This window comes from Thermobia domestica, chromosome 1 (genome assembly GCF_964235325.1).
Source record: "Thermobia domestica chromosome 1, izTheDome1.hap1.1, whole genome shotgun sequence".
Lineage (NCBI taxonomy): Eukaryota > Metazoa > Arthropoda > Insecta > Zygentoma > Lepismatidae > Thermobia > Thermobia domestica.
The window spans coordinates 34,875,994-34,894,623 of record NC_137454.1 but is presented as its reverse complement, the minus strand read 5'-3'; the positions used below and the strand labels follow the sequence as shown (position 1 = coordinate 34,894,623).

Genomic DNA, 18,630 nt, shown 5'->3' with positions numbered 1-18,630 from the left:
ACCATCCGCTGCATGACAGAGGTGTCATTCCGAAGAGGCCAGGACATCTGGGAGCTGTTGCCCTGAGTTCGAGAGATTCTTCACTCTCGAATGTGAAGTTCGGGATCGATACCAGACGGAAACACTCAACGGATTGGAGGATAAGGCTTCACCCGATGTTTGAAGAGGCTCATCACATCGAAATGGCTGAGGTAGAGTAAGACCCTTTCCTTTCCTAACCTTTGCGTCTCTGTGATCTCTTCTATTAGAAAACATGCATTTCATTTCATTCATCCCTAATTAATCACTCCAGCGCTGTACTGCTCAGATCCCCAAGTACTTTCTCTCTTGCCATGCGGAATGCTATCCCCACATTCATTTAGTAAAAAACTGATAATTGAGACAAATAACTGTGGTTGTAACCCCACAGTACAGTACAACAAGATTATTATTATTCTAGCGTTGTAGGGAAAATACCGGCAAATAAGTAATTATTATTTTCGTTAGTTATTTGCAGATCTAGGGTTCCAATCCTACTCTTGGCCATCATGATTAGAGGTTTTCCAGTGTTTTCCTTAGTTCTGCTACACGAACGCTGAAATAGTTCTTTTAAATATATGTTCTATCAATATTTGTCCCATTTTTGCTGTTAATATATTTCCAGCATAAAACAGGTCTCCTACACCCGTTTGGAACTTCGTTACAAAATATAAATATTCAATTTACTTCTACGTTACCTCTTTCGTTCTAGTTCGCTAATCGTGTAGTTCCTTCCACAGAATAAAAATGCATCGATACGTGGAACTGAAAGCAATAAAATAAAGAATATAACTGAGTCCAACATAAGTGAAGTCCATAAGCAATCAATTTTAATTTTGCTTCGACTAATGTGTATGTTACGCCAGATAGTAACATTTTCCTCGCCCTGAATATACATGTATTTTTACTCAACACCATCCATTTCATAGTTAACTCCACATCAAGTTCTCGTTAAAATATACTTGGAAATAATTCTAAGAATTAGAATTCAGAGAAATTTTCAAATTTGAAAGAATTCAACAAAAAATTGTTACAAAATATATATTCATATATATATGAATATATATATATATATATATATATATATATATATATATATATATATATTATAAAGTTTGTAATTTTGTCTGTTACATCACGCCAAAACGGCTGAATCGATTTTGATGAAATTTTATACAAACAGATCTTGACCTGGGAAAGGTTTGAATTATTTCATTTTGATGAAACAGTTATCAGAAATGAAATGAAATGAAATCTTTAAGTTTTACGTCCCACGCTTATGCCGACTAGGCTAAAGGAGACGATGATGATGAAAAATGAATGAAGAAAGTGGGAGGAAACGGGAGAACCCACGCACATGGTGTTTGTCCGCCGCAAAGCTTACTTGGCGCGAGCTGGGATCGAACCAAGGACACCATGCACCAGAGGTGAACGCTCTACCACTGAGCTACTGCGGCCCCGAAACAGTTATCAGAGTTAAGACACTTGATCATAAAGTGTTTACAAAGTTCTTATTGGAACGGGAAGCGATATGTACAATACCTACATTGTAGCAACAATGTAAAATTCGGTTTTCTCGTCGTTTATTATGCGCGCTATTCTGTTAACATCAAACAATGTTGTTTTTAGCTTCTTAATATTTCTTATATACATCTCACTTACTTTATTTCGCTAACAGTAACCTTAATGCCTTTAGATTGCACCATTTCATTCAGATGGCTATCAGTTGCCATCACTATCAAGAAATCTCACAAGTAAAACTTTCAGGGCTACACTTATCAATTTATTAGCATTTCGTTTTTCTGATGAAGAGCTGTACTCATATGTGATGCTGTTGAGAATTCGTTCATCTAACAATTCGTATATACTTATGAACGGAAGGTTGCTCAAAAGAATTGCTTACAAAAAGACGCTGGAATGGTAATTCATCGTCTGTAATTGCTAAGAAATGCAAAATCTGTTGCGAAAGACAGCACCTCTAGTAATACAAGATAACCAAAAAAGTTCATGCTGTTCTAGAGCAGTACAGTGGACAGTACGTACCTTTAGGTTTCAAAGTAATCTCGATCAGCATCTTTTGCCAACGTTCCTGTGGCTGCACGATACCCTGGTGATAAATCTCGGTAGTCGTGAATTCCGTGAATGCGTTCCATAGGTTTCCCTCATTTGCGAAGGATCTCCCATGGAGGTGCCTGTCGACGGAATGAAACAGGTGGTAATCTGATGGCGCAAGATCCGGTGAATATATTGAATGAATATTTCCCCGTGAAGTTTCTGAAGGATCTCCCGGATCCTCTTGGTCATGTGTGACTTGGCATTGTCGTCAGCAACAGCATACCCTTGTGATTCGCCAATACCGGCTACTTCTGCCGCAATGCACGGTACACCTTTTGCAACTGCTGTGAGTAGGGGTAGCAGCGATAGTCTGACAAGGTGGAAGGAGCTCTTAATACATCACTTGCCAACAATTCCAACATACAGATAGCATACAATTTCGTGGGTACAGACGTGGTCTTGAAGTGACGAACAGGATCACGTGGCGACAACAAATGTCTGGTACGCTTGAGTGTGTCATAGAAAACCCACTTTTCGTCACCAGTAAGCAAGCGAACAAAGATGAGTGTGTTTAGATGCCGAGTGAGCAAGGACAAACAGGCTATCACTAGTTGTTCCTTGTTGGCTGCCGACAATGTGTGGGGGTACCCACTTGCTTAACTTGTATGATTTCACTATCCCATGCACGGGCAGTCTGTTTCAGCAGAAACATGGAACGCTTCTGCAAGTTCATCACCCGTTAGACTACTGTCCTCATCGATGGCTGCCTTTAGTGTCTCGTCATCCAACGCATGTGGTCGTCCACTACAAGGTTCATCCGAAAGGCTCCCGAACGGAATTTCTGGAACCAATGCCTAGCAATGTGTTCGTTCACGGCATTTTCCCCAAATATGTGGCAGCTGACAGGCTCACTTTAAAGTCTTACAATAAACAAACACGAACAAGCTGTTTCGATACCTCCATTTACATTGGCATTGGACAAGCTGTGACTGCTATATGTGCGCAACCTGTATTATTGAAGGTCGATAGTCAAATTAACTCCCGATCGTTTGGCACGCACTTGCGTTGTTCGTTCGTTTTCTCATTGTGAGCGTACGATTAATGAAAGGCCAAAAATGGGAAGAACTTTTTTTGGTTACCTTGTACATAAATTTAACTAATAGCAGAGCCTTACCTCAGGAGTCTCTCCTAATATCCACTTGCCATCAGGTGTAAAATTATCTGGTGAATTAGTAAGTTTAGGACTTTGAACTTCTCTCAGAATGGGTAAACGATGTTTCGCTTTTTCCCATAAAGGTCCTAACAGAAAGATCAACATAAAAATTTATAAATATGAAAGAAAAGAATTGTTAATTTAATATTTAAAACATTTCAACACTGGAATCATTACACAATAGAAGTCTTTCCGTTAAGTTAACGCTTACTACAAAGCCTGGTCAAAATGTATCACATAATATCGTAATACTTTTTCACAAGGTTACAGATATGAAACATTCGTACAATGGATGACAAAAAAATGAAATGAAATGTTTCAACTTAACGTCCCACGTTTATGCCCGTTAGGTTAAAGGAGACAGATGATTAAGGGAAGTGAATGATTATGGAATAATTGGTGGAATGAGAATGGGGAAGGAAATGGTAGTACCCCGAGAAAACCCACGGACACGATGTTGTCCACCATAAACTTATTTGGCCGGAGATAGAACCAGGGGCCACATGCACCAGAGATAAGCTTTTTACTACTGAGCCCCCCTCCCCTCGCAATGGATGACAAAAGTAACACTTATCCGTCAATGGTCAAAGTGATCGAATTCCTCCATAAATCTAATGAAAACGAAAGATTCAGAAAAAAAAAAAAAAAAACTTACTGCAGATAGTACTGTCAAAGCTGCATCATCCAGCTACGTGAAGACAAATAGAGAAATACTTGAATGAAAGTAGCGAACTCAGTCAATAAAATCCAGTTACAACAGTGATATGACTCGCGATATGCTGATAACATAATCCAGAACATTAGGAAGTGCAGTTTCTCGCATAGAAGATATAATGGACTCCAGCTAAGGGCAAAGGCAATTGCAATGATTGAAGAAAGGTAAACTTCTTTACATAGGTCAAGCGACATACTGGCAGGCCACATGTATCTGTCACTCATATATATACACTGCCGAACTCATTCAACACGATAAGCAAGTAAAATGTAATTAGGTTAGTAAGTAAAAAGTAAATAAGTTGATAAGAAAGTAATTTTAAGCTAGGAAGTAAATGAACCATTAACTGAACACGTAGAACACACAATACATTAAATACAATACTAACCTTATATGTTCAGCTGTGATGAGTAATCAACATTCAAATTACTACTGTATTTTCAATCGTGATATTATGACATATAACTCATTCATACATATATTCAACAGCAAGAAATATAAATCGAGGAAACCATCATTAAACAATAACAACGAAATGTAATGTGTGCAGGAAACTAGTAAATAAGTGCAAAGAACAACAAGAATATGAAGGCTAAGAGCATGAGTAATTATAATTCCGGCGTAAATATCGAACGCCTTTCATCGATATATTTTAAGCTAAATTCTAATAATGGTGATTATTCATATTTTATCTCGCACTTCGGTGGCATTCATTAATTTACATAGATTAATTAAATTCAATCTGTGACAGTCCTTCGAACGGCAACAAGTTCTATAGCAATGTAATGTATCAATTTCCTTTACACTGTAACCAACTTTTTAATTCCAGGTTTACGATACTCACTTTTAGGAACTTGTCGAAAAATGCTTCGAAACACGCGTCTTCTGTCCAACCTTCGGTACCCGAAACTTCTATGCATTTAAATGCGATGTAATCTTAAAGAATTAATGTTGCCGTAACAGTTCTGTATTTATATTACTATTTTTAAAAAATTTCTTTAATATACAAATATTATGTAGGGTTCTTGTTATTATTATTTTGAGTTGAGTTGAATTTCAGTTTAGCGTCCCTTTCAGCAGCGAGACTATGTGAGACGTGGACCTACTGATTAACGTGGAATCCGAACCACATGAGCTCCCGCCGGGAATCGAACCCGGGTATTTTTTTTATATATATATATATATATATATATATATATATATATATATATATATATGTATAGTGTAATCCATAATAAACATCCAATAAAGTTGGTATCTATGTACAAAATTATGCACTTAATTATCTCAACCTTATACACATTACAAAATATACAAAATGATTCATTTTTGTTTATAAAATTGTTAATAATGTTCTCCCACATTTTTATCTAGATTTCCTTTTTACATATTGAGACCTGGTTATTTTAGCTCTAACGTAAAATGCGTCAAATACATTACTTTCAATTCGCGAAGTGAGACGCAGTAATATAGACATCCTGAATTATTTTGAAATTTGTAGGTGTTTTGGAAGTTCTTGGTCATCCTTAGATTCCCTAATGTACTCCTTAACTCGAGGGTTAACATTCCTCATTATCTTTATCAAAGGTTTTGAGTGAATGTAATGAATCGTATATTGGCATAACGTGCTGCGTCTATATATAATATCCAGAAAATAAATACATTACATTGCTATAGAGTATCTTGTTACCGTTTGAAGAATTGTGGTACATTGAATTTAACATAATGAATGCAACTGAAGTGCTATGTATAAAATGTGAAGAGCATTCAATATTTACGCCGAGAATATTAATGACAAGTTTAAAAGTGATAATTATTGACTACAACTGAACACATAAGGTAAGTTAGTACTGTATTTAGTGAGTAAGTATTTTATTAAGTTAAAGTAAGTAAGTAAGAAAGAAAGAAAGAAAGAAAATTAACAAAATGGAAAATAAGTAACTCAAATCGTAGTTAATACCTCAGTATAAAAATAAGCTAGTTATTAAGTAAGCTACCAAATAAATAAGTTTGTAAGTAATAAAGCTCTACCACTAAGCCACTGCGGATCTTTATATTATTATTATTATTATTATTATTATTATTATTATTATTATTATTATTATTATTATTATTATTATTATAAATAACCTCGATAAAATATATTTTATCAAATCCTATTTTAAACTCAATCTGTGGTAACATTTCTGAAATCATTCATTAAAGATCTGTATAGTGGATTTGCTCACAAAATTTCATAATTACTAGCTGAACCTGCGCTCTCTACACTGAGCATCATTCACATATAAGCATGAATCTCCTTCCTCACATCATCTGCACTTGCCTCTTTACAGACACAAGTGAAAGACATCTTGATAAAAATCGGCAAGGGGTACCATAACGAGGAGATTTTTTTCAATATCTCGCACCGTTTGCAAGATTTGAGCCTACTTTTGGATGGAGCTTTTAATTCATGTATGATCAGTGATTTCTTTTTTCTTGCATGCAGTATGTAATAAGCAAATACATTACACATCCAACTAATTATATTGTCATTGATATGTGGTGTTTATTGGGCACAACAGTCCAAACAATAAACATTCATCTTACATGTTAGACTGGAGAAATCGTTATCCTTCGTTTTTCACTATCATTTGGCCATGAAACAAACGCTCGAGATATACTAACCCCGTATACAAATGTGTGGTGTTGGAATGTATAACTCGTAGGATATGACGCTTTAGTTTTTAAAATTTCAATACTTTTAGTGTACTCCTAAAATATGTAATAAAGAAATAACGATTATTGTTTTTAAAAATTCAATTAGAACTGAACAATCTACACAAAATTTGCAATTGATCATTGAAAAAGGCATCTTTCCCAGAGCTTATAGTTTACGAGATACCATTGTCAAAGAAACTGGTCACAAACACAAAAACTTTTCTTGACCACAAACGTATAAACGTAAAATTTTAATTCATAGATAGGATGTGCACATTAAAGTATACAAGGAAGAAACATTTAAATATCTTCTTTATTCACTGTTCTGTCTCATGTTGCTTACAGTTTAGTAAGTTTTTAAAACCTGAAGAAGGCAACAGGTAAACAAACAAAAAGAATTGAAAAATAAGAAACTTAACATTGACACTTAATACTGAACAAGTTAGTTTACATATGTGTGTCAACTCCAGTAAAATACATTACTGAGATAATATCTGAGACTTACCGAAATGGTTCCAATCTTCATGAAGCTCCTTCCACCACTCATCTGGAATTCCATTTGGGAAGGCAGGTTTCGCTTCAGGTTCAAATCCACCAACCATAATGCCTCCTTCCCACTCGCGCATATAAGTATGGGAATCATAATCTCGGATTTTTGGAAAGTTCATATCCAGGCTTTGAATAGATTCTGTTGTGACGAAGAAATGCTCCGCAGGATGCACAGGGATTCGTACCTTAGGAGTACACCGTTGGCCTAACTCACGAGCCCACTACAACAAGAAAATAAGTATTACCTTCACGCAAGGTTCATAATGAATGAATAAATGTAAATGTCTTTATTGAAGCGGGCGAGGTTCAGCCATGGCTGCTCTACCACCTAACCCTTGTCAAAAGAATACAATATTAAACATTACACATCAAATGGGACGAAAAAGAAAGTAAAAATTACAATACAAGTAAAAGAATAAATCAGAAAATAAACAACTCACAAGTAGTAAGGTTGGGTCATATCGGGAAATAGACGCTCATTGGCTGATGATATTGCGTCACTGTAGGAGCAGAGCGGAAAAAGCGCCATTGCCACAGACAGGCGATGCTTGGCGTTTGCTGTTATTTATTGCGCACCTTTTTCTCTGGTGAACTGTTTGTTTTCGGGCTTCATTTTAGTTAAGGAGATTTTCTTCTTTATGCTGACGTTGATTTTTGAATGTTATTGTTTCTATTTATTAGTTCATTTGAAAAAAAAAAAATCTACTTCTCACAACAGCTTAATTAATGACTCATGTACATTAGGATATTTTTCACTTATTTTTCCGGTCATTTGATTTTTAGTTTTCATTGAACATTAAGTTGCTACCATTTACATAATTGAAGGTCATCTCGAATCCTTTGGTTTTTGTCACTCATTTCTCTGATCGAACGAGGAGAGCAGAAGCGGCGTCGATTTCTATATAACTTGGGGTATTATGTGTATCATTGTCATGTAACCAAGCGAAGAATCAACCAAATACATATCTAAATTCTGAGGGTCCAATCAAACTTTGGCGGGGCGGACTTCCATACGCCCACGGATCGGCGCCCGGGGAAACCATAACGTGGCACAGAAACTTTACCTAGTTGGAAGGAAGTACATCTCTAGGTGGTACCTATTAACGTGCCATACTTTTTCCTCAATAAAAGATGTATTCAGCAAGATATGGAACACTTTTCAATGGTTTGTTATGTTGGAAACACGCAATGGAAGTTAAAACATTGAAATGGTTGTTCGTTCGAGTATTCACGTTTTGTAAATAGCTCTCACTTCTAGTGCGGGGATCCTGGTTCGATCCTACGCCATGTAAGTATGTGGTAGACAAGAATGTGTCTGTAGGTTTTCCCTTGGAGTTTTCCCGTTTCCTCCCACACTTTCATTTCACAATTCTTTCATCCGTCTCCCTAAGCCTGTAGGACATAGGAGAGCAACGTAAACCAGAAGGATTATTATTATTATTTTTTTTTTTTTTTGTGCTGCTGCTGCTGTAAAAATGGGTCTCCTGCAAAAATATTTTTTATATGTATACTAGTTTCCACCGAAGCTCCAACATGACTAAATAGCGTACGCATCTTCGACGCGGAAGAATGGGGTTCGATTCCCGGTGGAAGCTCATATGGATCGGATTTCATGTTAAGCAGTAGCTCTACGTCTCATATGGCCTCGCTGGTGAAGGGGACGCTAAGTTCTCATATAACAATAACAACTACGTTTGCAACTACCTTAGTTTTTCTGCTCTGGTTAGTATAATTGGAAACTGCACATCGAGACATTTTTTTATGTTGTTTTTTGTAAATAGTGTACACTTACAAAACACTACGATATACAACACAATACCACAACACACACACATATATAACTTCTATACCAGAAAACTAATATAATCAGTACTACTAAATCTCCGAGATAAGCCTATATTACTAAAACAAAATACGATGCACTTCAATAGCCAGCGCGAATTGCGAAAACTGAGAATTTTCCCACTCGTACTTAAAAGGTCCTTCATAAATACATTAGTTCTTTAAAAAAGTATTTGGGATCCCTTGGGTACGTATTTTAATCAAAGAGAAATGATAAATACACAAGTCAACCCAAGAGCTAGCTACAGCATTTCAGGGCTCATAGTGGTCTGGTCTCTTGTAAATAGTTGAAAAGTGACCAAAATCCCATCACGCCCCTGTTTTCCTTTGTCAATTTCTCCATCACCTCTCTCTCTGTTTGTTGTTTTGTTTCATCTTTTTTTCTTTACTTCTTCTTTTTAAGCTTCCTCATTTTTTAGGTTTTCTAAGTATGCTTTGTAGTTACAGTAAGCAGACTTAGCAGATGTAAGAAGCTTCTGAGTAAGTGAAACCAGTTCTGGCCTATTTCCGAATTTCTTCATCACAGGCATTATATTTAACTAAAGAAATATGTAATTTTTCGAATATTTTGCGCAGATTTGATATGATAATGTAGAATATTATTGTAGTTCCGCTTGTTTCCAGTAATTAGTAAGTATTTAATGAAGTTCGATGTAATATTCTCATAAATTACATACAAATATAGTTATTGAGGTTTCTGCAGAAACATTTTGTAAAGTGACCATTGAGAAAATACAAGCCCATTTTTGATTTTAGAAATACTCTTAAGACATCTTTACATACGTTCTACCATTATTTATATTTTCTGTTTCTTCATTATGGTAAGATAAAACATTTTATTAAAGAAATAAGGAATTATTTACAACTACCGATGGAAATACAGCACACAAATAGAGTGTAAAAATCGGAATCATCTTGAATATCAATTGTAAATGGATTTTAACACTATAAAAGACATCTCTACTTATCTTACAATTTTGTGATCCTTAACGCACGGTCGTATCAAGTGACCGGACATGTAGAAATGATCATGATAGTGCAGGAGAGCTCAAGGGAGAAGGGTGAGTACTGTTCTTCAAATATTAGGAAAAAATCAGCTTTTATCTCGAAAACAAAACCTTTATTGACTGACGTGAGCTGAAATTCAGTGGTGCCATTCGGAGCATTAGCATACGAATCAAAGTGCACTTTCCTTCAAACTTACCTCGCTGTACAGCTACTTTTCGAAGTAAACCTAACAATATTGGTACCGTTGGAAAGATAATTTAATGTTCTATAAATTTAATTAGGGGTGTTCTTTCCATGTCTCAACTCATTGGGAAGATACAGAGCACAAAAGAAAATATTTTGGACAAAATATGTCAGTATTTAAGTTTAAGTTAATTTTCCGAAAACCCGTTGGGTCTATCGAAAGCATGAATAAACAAAATCATAAAGCACACCTTACAGATAAAACCGGAAAAAGAAATTCATTAATATCTTGATTAGTTTTGGAGATATGGCCTTTTATTTGAAACGCTCATTTTTTAGCTTCAGTAGAGGGGAGGAGGTGTACGGGGGGAGCTTCCGCTCGCATCAAGCGACCGGCGGTCTACAAATGATCAGGATAGTGGACTTTATTATTTAGGTCCACCGGTTCCTTTTACTCTCTTGGATTGAACGAAACCTAATAACCACGTGTTCTGCTTCCGGACAATTTCGGGTGTTTTGAAAACCGGTTCATTGGATGCTAACCAATGATGATGGCGCCGTGGAGCTTCATACAAGATCCACTTCTTATCACATGTCACCATCCTGTCCAGAAACGTCCCCTTCCTCAGACGAGGCAGCAAAGAAACACAGATGACTGCTCGCGTTGACTTCTGGCCCGTAGTCAAATTATGTGGGACCCATCGACCCAATTAGTAGTGCTTCCCAAGTTGATGGAGGTGCTGCCGATTGGTTTCCCCACTCACACTGAATTATGGTCCCAGTGCCTCACATGTCTGGCAACTGTTCGGCTCACTTGCTATCTGAAGATCTTCATTTTGTACATGGTTGGTCTTCCGGCACGTAGTACGTCTTCAAGTGTTTCCTGCTTCAAGCGTTTCAAGCGTTCACTGCTTTTAACTTGTTAAACCACCGCTGCATTGTCCGCGTAGTCACAACACCCTCACTAAAGGCCTGGCATATCTTCCGCCTCGCTGCAGCGGCGTTCCATCCCAGTTTGAATTCGTACAGCATATACGCCCTTATGGAAGTTCCATGTTCACTCTGTCCTTACGCAAGTTCACGGTGTAACTGAACTGCCACAACCAGGAACTATGTTGGATATACCCACACCAACAACTGTCCTTCGCCTTATCTCCATTCGTATTCAACTCACGGCGAGAGAGCCAATTGAACACAAGATCTCCACAAAAAAACAACACAACTTTCTTGGTTACCTTTATATTACAAATGCTCTATGTGTCTACCAGCAATAGCACTCCGCTCAAACGTTTGCCGAATTGTTTCCACCATTACATCGGAAGTGCAAGACCAACCTGGACTTTTACCTTTGCACAAGCATCCTGTCTCTCTAAATTTGCGATACCAACGACCAATGGTTTTGGCTGCAGGCAGATCAATGCCAAAAGGCCGACGAAAAGCACATTGGACCGAAATCACTGACTCAGTCTTTGCAAACTGCAGTACACAAAACGCCTTCTGTTGAGTAGATGCCATCTTACTTCTGACTGACTGCAAACTGAGAAGACACATTGACCGACATCTAACGGCGATTTTAAGCATCACTCATCTCCTTGCTGGCACGTCCCATGTTCCGTAATTATTACCGTCCAAAATCAGGTCATTCTTTTTGAAACACGGTGTATATTGTCAAGGGTTCTCAATAATATACTCTCACTGGATTACACAAACCACAACAGATGTCTAAGATATTTTTTCTAGAACACGGACTTAATATCCAAAAATTTCTTGAAGAGTACATCGACCACCTGGACCCCCCTGTTATTATTATATTCTGCGAAGAGATTTTCTCAGGGTCCTACACAATATTTTAATAGTAATGTCTATTTTTCCTGACCAACAGATTTAGATCTAAGATAAAATAAATATTTGTAAGCTTACGTTCAAAACAAGATGTATTACTCCCCTTTTCCCTGTATACTTTCAGCAATTATTTCTAAATTTTAAACAGAATTAATTTTACACCACAAAGTCAAAAAAATGTGAGTACGAAAGCTATGGTTGTATCCATTGTTATTAAGCTAATTAAAAATATCTATAAAATTAATGTCACTTCACATGTTCCATTATTCAGTCACTTTTTACTATTTCTAAAACGCTCTTTGATATCGGTCATTTTCGATGATTTTTATATATCCTCTCCCCTCCCCATGTTGCAGGGCACGGCATTGGAAGTGTCATTGTTCATCTCAGCGTCCCTGAAAACTAAGAATTCAACACTGATATTGGTCACTTCGATCATCTTTGTATATATCTCTCCTCCCCTCCCCTACGTTGCGGGGCTGAATTTGGATATAAACGGCATCAGAAGTGTCAGTGGTCATCGCAGAGACCCCGAAAACTATGAATTCTACACTAATATCAGTCACTTTCGATCATTTTTAAATATCTCTCACCTTACCTACCTTTAAATTACACCGTCAAAGTGATACAACAAAATCCATCTCAGGTATAAACTTCATCTATGTTGTAAATTTGATCGAGATCGGTCCGATGGTTCAAGAGTTATATATATATATATATATATATATATATATATATATACCCTATCCCCCTCCCCTAAGTTCTACCATCAAAGTGAAACGATAAAAAAAATCTCAGGCCTAAACCTCATCTATGTTAAAAATTTGACTGAGATGAAGTCACAAAGACAGTGCTTTATTTTTTTATTTTTTACAATTATCTCCCCCTACGATAATTGTGGGTCGAGTGGGTCAAGAGTGATGTCACAAAGACAGTGACTTTATTTTTGACATATATTTCCCCTTCCCCTTCTACCTTACACCATCAAAGTTGAATGACAAAAATTATCCCAGGTCTGAACGTCATCTATGTTGAAAATTTGATCGAGATCGATCTGGTGGTTCAAGAGTTATTAACTCACGAACATAGTCATTTTATTTTTATATATATTGATTTTAGTATATCTCCTCCTCCTCCCCCTGCCCTATGTTGCTCCGTCAAAGTAAAATGATAAAAAACACCCCAGGGAAAAACCTCATCTATGTTGAAAATTTGATTGAGATTGGTCGTTTGGTTCAAGAGTTATTAAGTTTTATTTATCTTTTTATAACTACCCCTCCTTCCCCTCCCCTAAGATCTACCGTCTAAGTGAATAGCTAAAAACACTCCCAGGCCAGAACCGCATCTACGTCAAAAAATTTGATCGAGATCGGTCAGACGGTTCAAGAGATTAAGAGTCACAAACATAGTCACTTTCAATTTTATAATATAGATTATGAACTTTTAAAATAAATTACAAATGTTAACTAAAAATGCAGTTGCATAGAAAATGAAATAAAAAATAGTAACAAGAACGTAAGCTAACATAACGTATGCTAAAAGACTGCCAATGCAAAATATAAATCAAATGAAAAAAAAAATTACTCCCCCAAAAAGTAACGTTTAGTGACAAACTTGAAAAAAAAAGTAAATTTTAATGACAAACTTAAAAAAAAAAAAAGTGACTCGCTATGAGCCCTGTACTTCAAATATACTGACACGATACAATAGTAAAGAAAGATGAAAGTTGCTAATAATAAATATTTATTACCGTGTTAAACTAATATCATGTCCAGAGTGGCCATTTTAGCTTTAACTAAATTCACAATAGGTTCAATTTGTAAAGGTTCACAATAAAATGTTTCCCAAACAGAAAGCAAGATGCAAGTAAAATATTATACCAAAAGCAAAAATGTTTTTGTATTCTCTCTCTTGGTTTACAGATGGTACTTTTTCTTGCCTGTCAGTTTGAATTAAGGCAATCCGTAAAATATATCGACAAGATGTACAACTTTCAGACACTTGGTTAGGCAACCAACATGACACTTCGATATGTAAGGTTGCATAACCTACAGTTTCTAATAACCAATGCAATTTTACTTAATAGCGAATAATGCAATACCAATTTGAAACCAACCAAGACAGCCACTTTTCACTGAACAGAATTCACAACACAAGTATTGAATGTTGTAAAAGAACTCTTGTTAATCGTAGATTCTCCTACAGGAAAGCACACGTGTATTTGAATAAGAAAATAATGAAACGAAAGAAAACTTCTTTTTTAAAACAGGCTAAATTTTCACGAAAAAAAAAATCACCAAGGTTTTTGCATCTCTAATTATTTCCCATTAATATAAATATTAAATAATATATTAAACTTACCATCCCTGCACAATTGACAAAATACTCGCATGAAACAGTTCCTAAGCTGGTTTCAACACCTTTCACTCTTAAGTTTTCTGTTAATACTTGAAAAACTTTACAATTTTCTACGTAATAAGCACCTGAAACGCAAATAAAAATCAAATTAGCCCAAATTTAGTTAAAGAAATTGTATGGCAAGAAAAGTAAAGTCATTAAATAAATTATTAGAAATGACATAAAAAGAAAACTTATGAGCTATTGAAGGAAAACAAGCTTCCGCAATCATATATAAACACTACAGTAAGAAACAAAATGCGTCTCCAAACACTTCCAGAACGACGTTAAAGAGGATGAATGCACTCACGACTGTCTTGATACATATTGGAAGATACGCTTTAGTTTCTTCTCATCTTCCTGATATCAAGGAAGTGCGGCTGGGTACCTTATCCCAACTGCGAATAATTTGGTCCTCATCTTCAGACAATGAGAGGAATTTATTAATCCTCGGACTATTAAGATCTATCTAAAAGTACGAACTACAAATGAGAGGAAGGGTATTTTGTACAGTCCGCAGCAAAAAACCTACAACATGAGCATGTAAATTTATTGTGAAACTACGCCTAACAGCGCAGGGAATCAACATAATGTCTAAGTGGCACGAATCACACCAGGAGAAACTTCGGCGTCCTCCCCTGTCCACTTATTTGGGAGTAAAAGACTATGTCCTTTCTCAATAAACTTACATGCTAATGTTGCAGATTTTTTTGCTGCGGAGTGTACCAACCTTAATTCAATAACCATATCATATACGAAAAATACAATTTGATACAGGTTTGAGCTTGCTCACTTACACAATAGCAAACGGCTACTGCAATGTCAAGAAAGGGAAGAGAAATTGATACGTACAACACTGCCATCTGTAAACATCACAGCACGACAGCAGTTGCGTCTCCTACCAATGGGGTTTACTTTATGTCCGTAAATAAATTTTAAAAAAATAATAAAATAAACTGAATAGAATATTCAGTTCAGCAAAACATAAGAGACAAAAGCTATGAGAAAATTAAACATATTACTATTAGAAAAATAATACATGGTGGGGCACAAAATATTTCCTTTGATGGTGCGAAGGTTAAACAGAAATAAAATAATAATATTTGAAGAGAGAACGACTGGCTGAATGAAGATAGTGACAAAAAATCTACGAACACACTATGTTTTATCTCGAATTTATATGCTCTGCATTCGAACCAGTGAACTTTCGCACCGAAGTTGAAAGCTCAGTACTCAGTTACCATGACCCTTTAAAAATATCGGGGGTGCGATGGCTCAGTGGTAGAGCGTTCATCTCCGGTGCTTGGGGTCCCTGGTTCGATCCCAGCTCGCGCTGTGTGGACTTTGTGGTGGACAAACACCGTGGTCGTGGGTTTTATCGGGCTTCTCCTGTTTCCTCCCACTTTCTTTATTCCACCATTTCATTCATCTCTCATCATCACCGTCTTCTTTAGCCTAACCGGCATAACCGTGGGACGTAAAAGTTAGAGATTTCATTTCATTTCATTTTCTTAAAAATATAAATTTCTCCATTCTCTTATAAATTTCCAGAAATACTTCCTCCATCTTTAGGTTAAAACAGACGTGGTATTATGAGAAACAGAGTGTTTTTTTTTTATTTCTGAATATATTTTTAACTAATATTAAAACTAAATTCTTCAAAACCGTGTGCGTGGGTTTTCTCGGAGTTCTCCCGTTTCTTCCCACTTTCTTCATTCCACTAATTCATTCATTGTTTCATCACAGACTCTAGCCTAGCTGGAATAACCGTGGGACGTAAAACTCAAAGATTACATTTCATTTTTAGACTCTTCAAATTCGCTGGTTATTATAACAAGCATTAACGTACATTGTATTCCTAGCTACTACTTGATTAATAATTTTATATACTTACCGCCTTCACGAGCAAGTTTCGCTAACGCATCACAAATAGCTCGTGGCTTAGCAACTGCATCTTCGGGCACCCAGATAGCACCTTCCAGATCATCAGTGTAAAGATATGGGTTTATGTTTTTCAATTCATTGCGACCTACTACCTAAAAGCAAACATGAATTGAAATCTTTAATTGGAAATATACAGCTAAGTATAATGAGGTTTACTGCAGCACAAATATCACATCGGAGCATCTTATTAACAAGAACAAAACGTTCATATTGTCCTGATCTTTTGGATCTTATCGCGAAAAAACAGGAAAGTGGTTTAAAATTAAGAAAACCGGGTCAAAGAAACTATGACAAGAAATGCCAATAGTATAGTCAGAAATCTGTTCAAAAGCAATCTACAACTAATATTCCTGTTGAAATTCGAAACTGTACTCAGCGAACACATTATTCTGTTGTCAACTGTGAGTATATGAAAAACCGTCATAGAAACAACCTCGCGCAATGATTCACTAATAACTCTATCTTTTATTTAATCGTAGGAAATTGTTCCACTACGTCCGAACTGTGGCACAACTCAATAAGCCACTTCACGAATTTGTCGACGAGGAGTAATAAATAGATCTCCATCTACCAAGTGTTGATGGGGTACTAATCATATAACAGATATATCGTATAACCCAATCGACAACAGAAAGTTATTGTAAATAGTCTCTGAACAAATTCTGGACTGAGATAGTTTTTATATTTTCAACTTTTCTATCTGTTGCTCACAATTGTAAACCACCTTCCAGTTTCTTTCGAGAAAGGGTTGCAATATAGCCCGCAATACCAGGAGAATACTTAAATAACGTAGGTACAAATTAAATTTTATTAACCTCTATGTTCCTTGAAGCCAGGCAAATTAATTGTAGGTTGTAAATATCTCAAAATACAAAACGGTATTTCCTTTATCCAATAGGCAAGGTTTCTATTTAATCATGTATTGATAGCTTTATACACATTACAAGAACATGGCATTTTATTTAAATAAATAATCTTCCTTACATTCATTAAGCCATTATAACCCAAATTTACTGGGTCATGAGTTTGTTGTTTCTTAAGATGAACTTGCACTTTGCTCTTCTGCCTGTTACGAATTTGTTCAAACCAATCATATTAAACTGTCAAATGTTCACCGTTGTCATCATTTCAAGAAATTAGGTCAAGATAAAATGGATAGAATGAATGGAAGTTAATTATATAGGTAGTACCTTTATATATTGACACATATTCACGAAATTACGTCGATACGTTAGTAGGTTAGTTATAGGTTACTATATCTATGTATCTATGTACAGTTATTATATCTATGTACTAAAGTCATATGCGGACCGTGATGGCACAGTGAAACGTGAAATGAAATGAAATCTTGAAGTTCAACGTCTCACGGTTATGCCGGTTAGGCTAAAGGAGACGGTGATAATGAAAAATGAGTGAAATGAAGAAAGTGGGAGGAAACGAGAGAACCCCGAGGAAACCCACGAGCACGGTGTTTGTTCACTACAAAGTCCACACCGTGCGAGCTGGGATCGAAACAAAACCCCAAGCAACGGAGGTGAGCGCTCTACCACTGAGCCCCCCCCCCCCGCACAGTGAAACAGTGTTCGTCTCTGGTGCATAGGACCATGGTTCGATCCGTTCCCACCATGTGGGTCTTTTCGTAGATAAAAATACCGCGTGTGTGAGCTCTCAAATTTCTTTCCATTTTCTTCATTCCAGTATTTCGTTCATCATCATCACCGTCTTCCTTAGCCTCCAGGCATAATCGTGAGAGATTCTATTACAAGAAAGAAATAAAATCAAGTCCATCCAGGAGTGCCGCTCACTGTTCAATGGACGGGCCTTTTACATACTAAAAACAAACCAATCGGAAAAGAGTACATTTACAAATAAATACGTTTGAAGATATCTTCTAACTATATGATTATTTTTGCCGTTCTAATAACGCGTGAGTCTTGAGTTCAATTCTCGGAAGAAGCTCATGTGCTTTAGATCCAGGTCTTGGTGACGAAATGAACGTTAAACTCGAAATAAGAACGTAATTTTCACACTACCTCACAATAAAGCCCCTTTGGAAGATTATATGTCATTCTCCTCTTCAAAGCTATTAGCCTATCCTTCGTCTGAGCTAGGTTCAAGCTGCCACATTGATTTAGTCCTGTTGGAAACAAATCATTCAAATATA

At 36.3% G+C, this 18,630-nt stretch overlaps 1 protein-coding gene across 1 annotated transcript in view; it reads right to left on the bottom strand.

Moving 5' to 3' along the window:
• The window catches only part of LOC145684417 (pyruvate dehydrogenase phosphatase regulatory subunit, mitochondrial-like), a 79,575-nt gene that overhangs the window by 42,836 nt on the left and 18,109 nt on the right, over positions 1 to 18,630 (bottom strand). The window contains exons 4-8 of the mRNA XM_081756759.1: positions 18,500 to 18,603; positions 16,417 to 16,558; positions 14,487 to 14,608; positions 7,207 to 7,471; positions 3,248 to 3,372 (exon numbers count right to left, since the gene is read on the bottom strand). Of these exons, the coding sequence (XP_081612885.1) occupies positions 3,248 to 3,372; positions 7,207 to 7,471; positions 14,487 to 14,608; positions 16,417 to 16,558; positions 18,500 to 18,603 (758 nt within the window). The remainder of the gene's footprint in view (positions 1 to 3,247; positions 3,373 to 7,206; positions 7,472 to 14,486; positions 14,609 to 16,416; positions 16,559 to 18,499; positions 18,604 to 18,630) is intronic.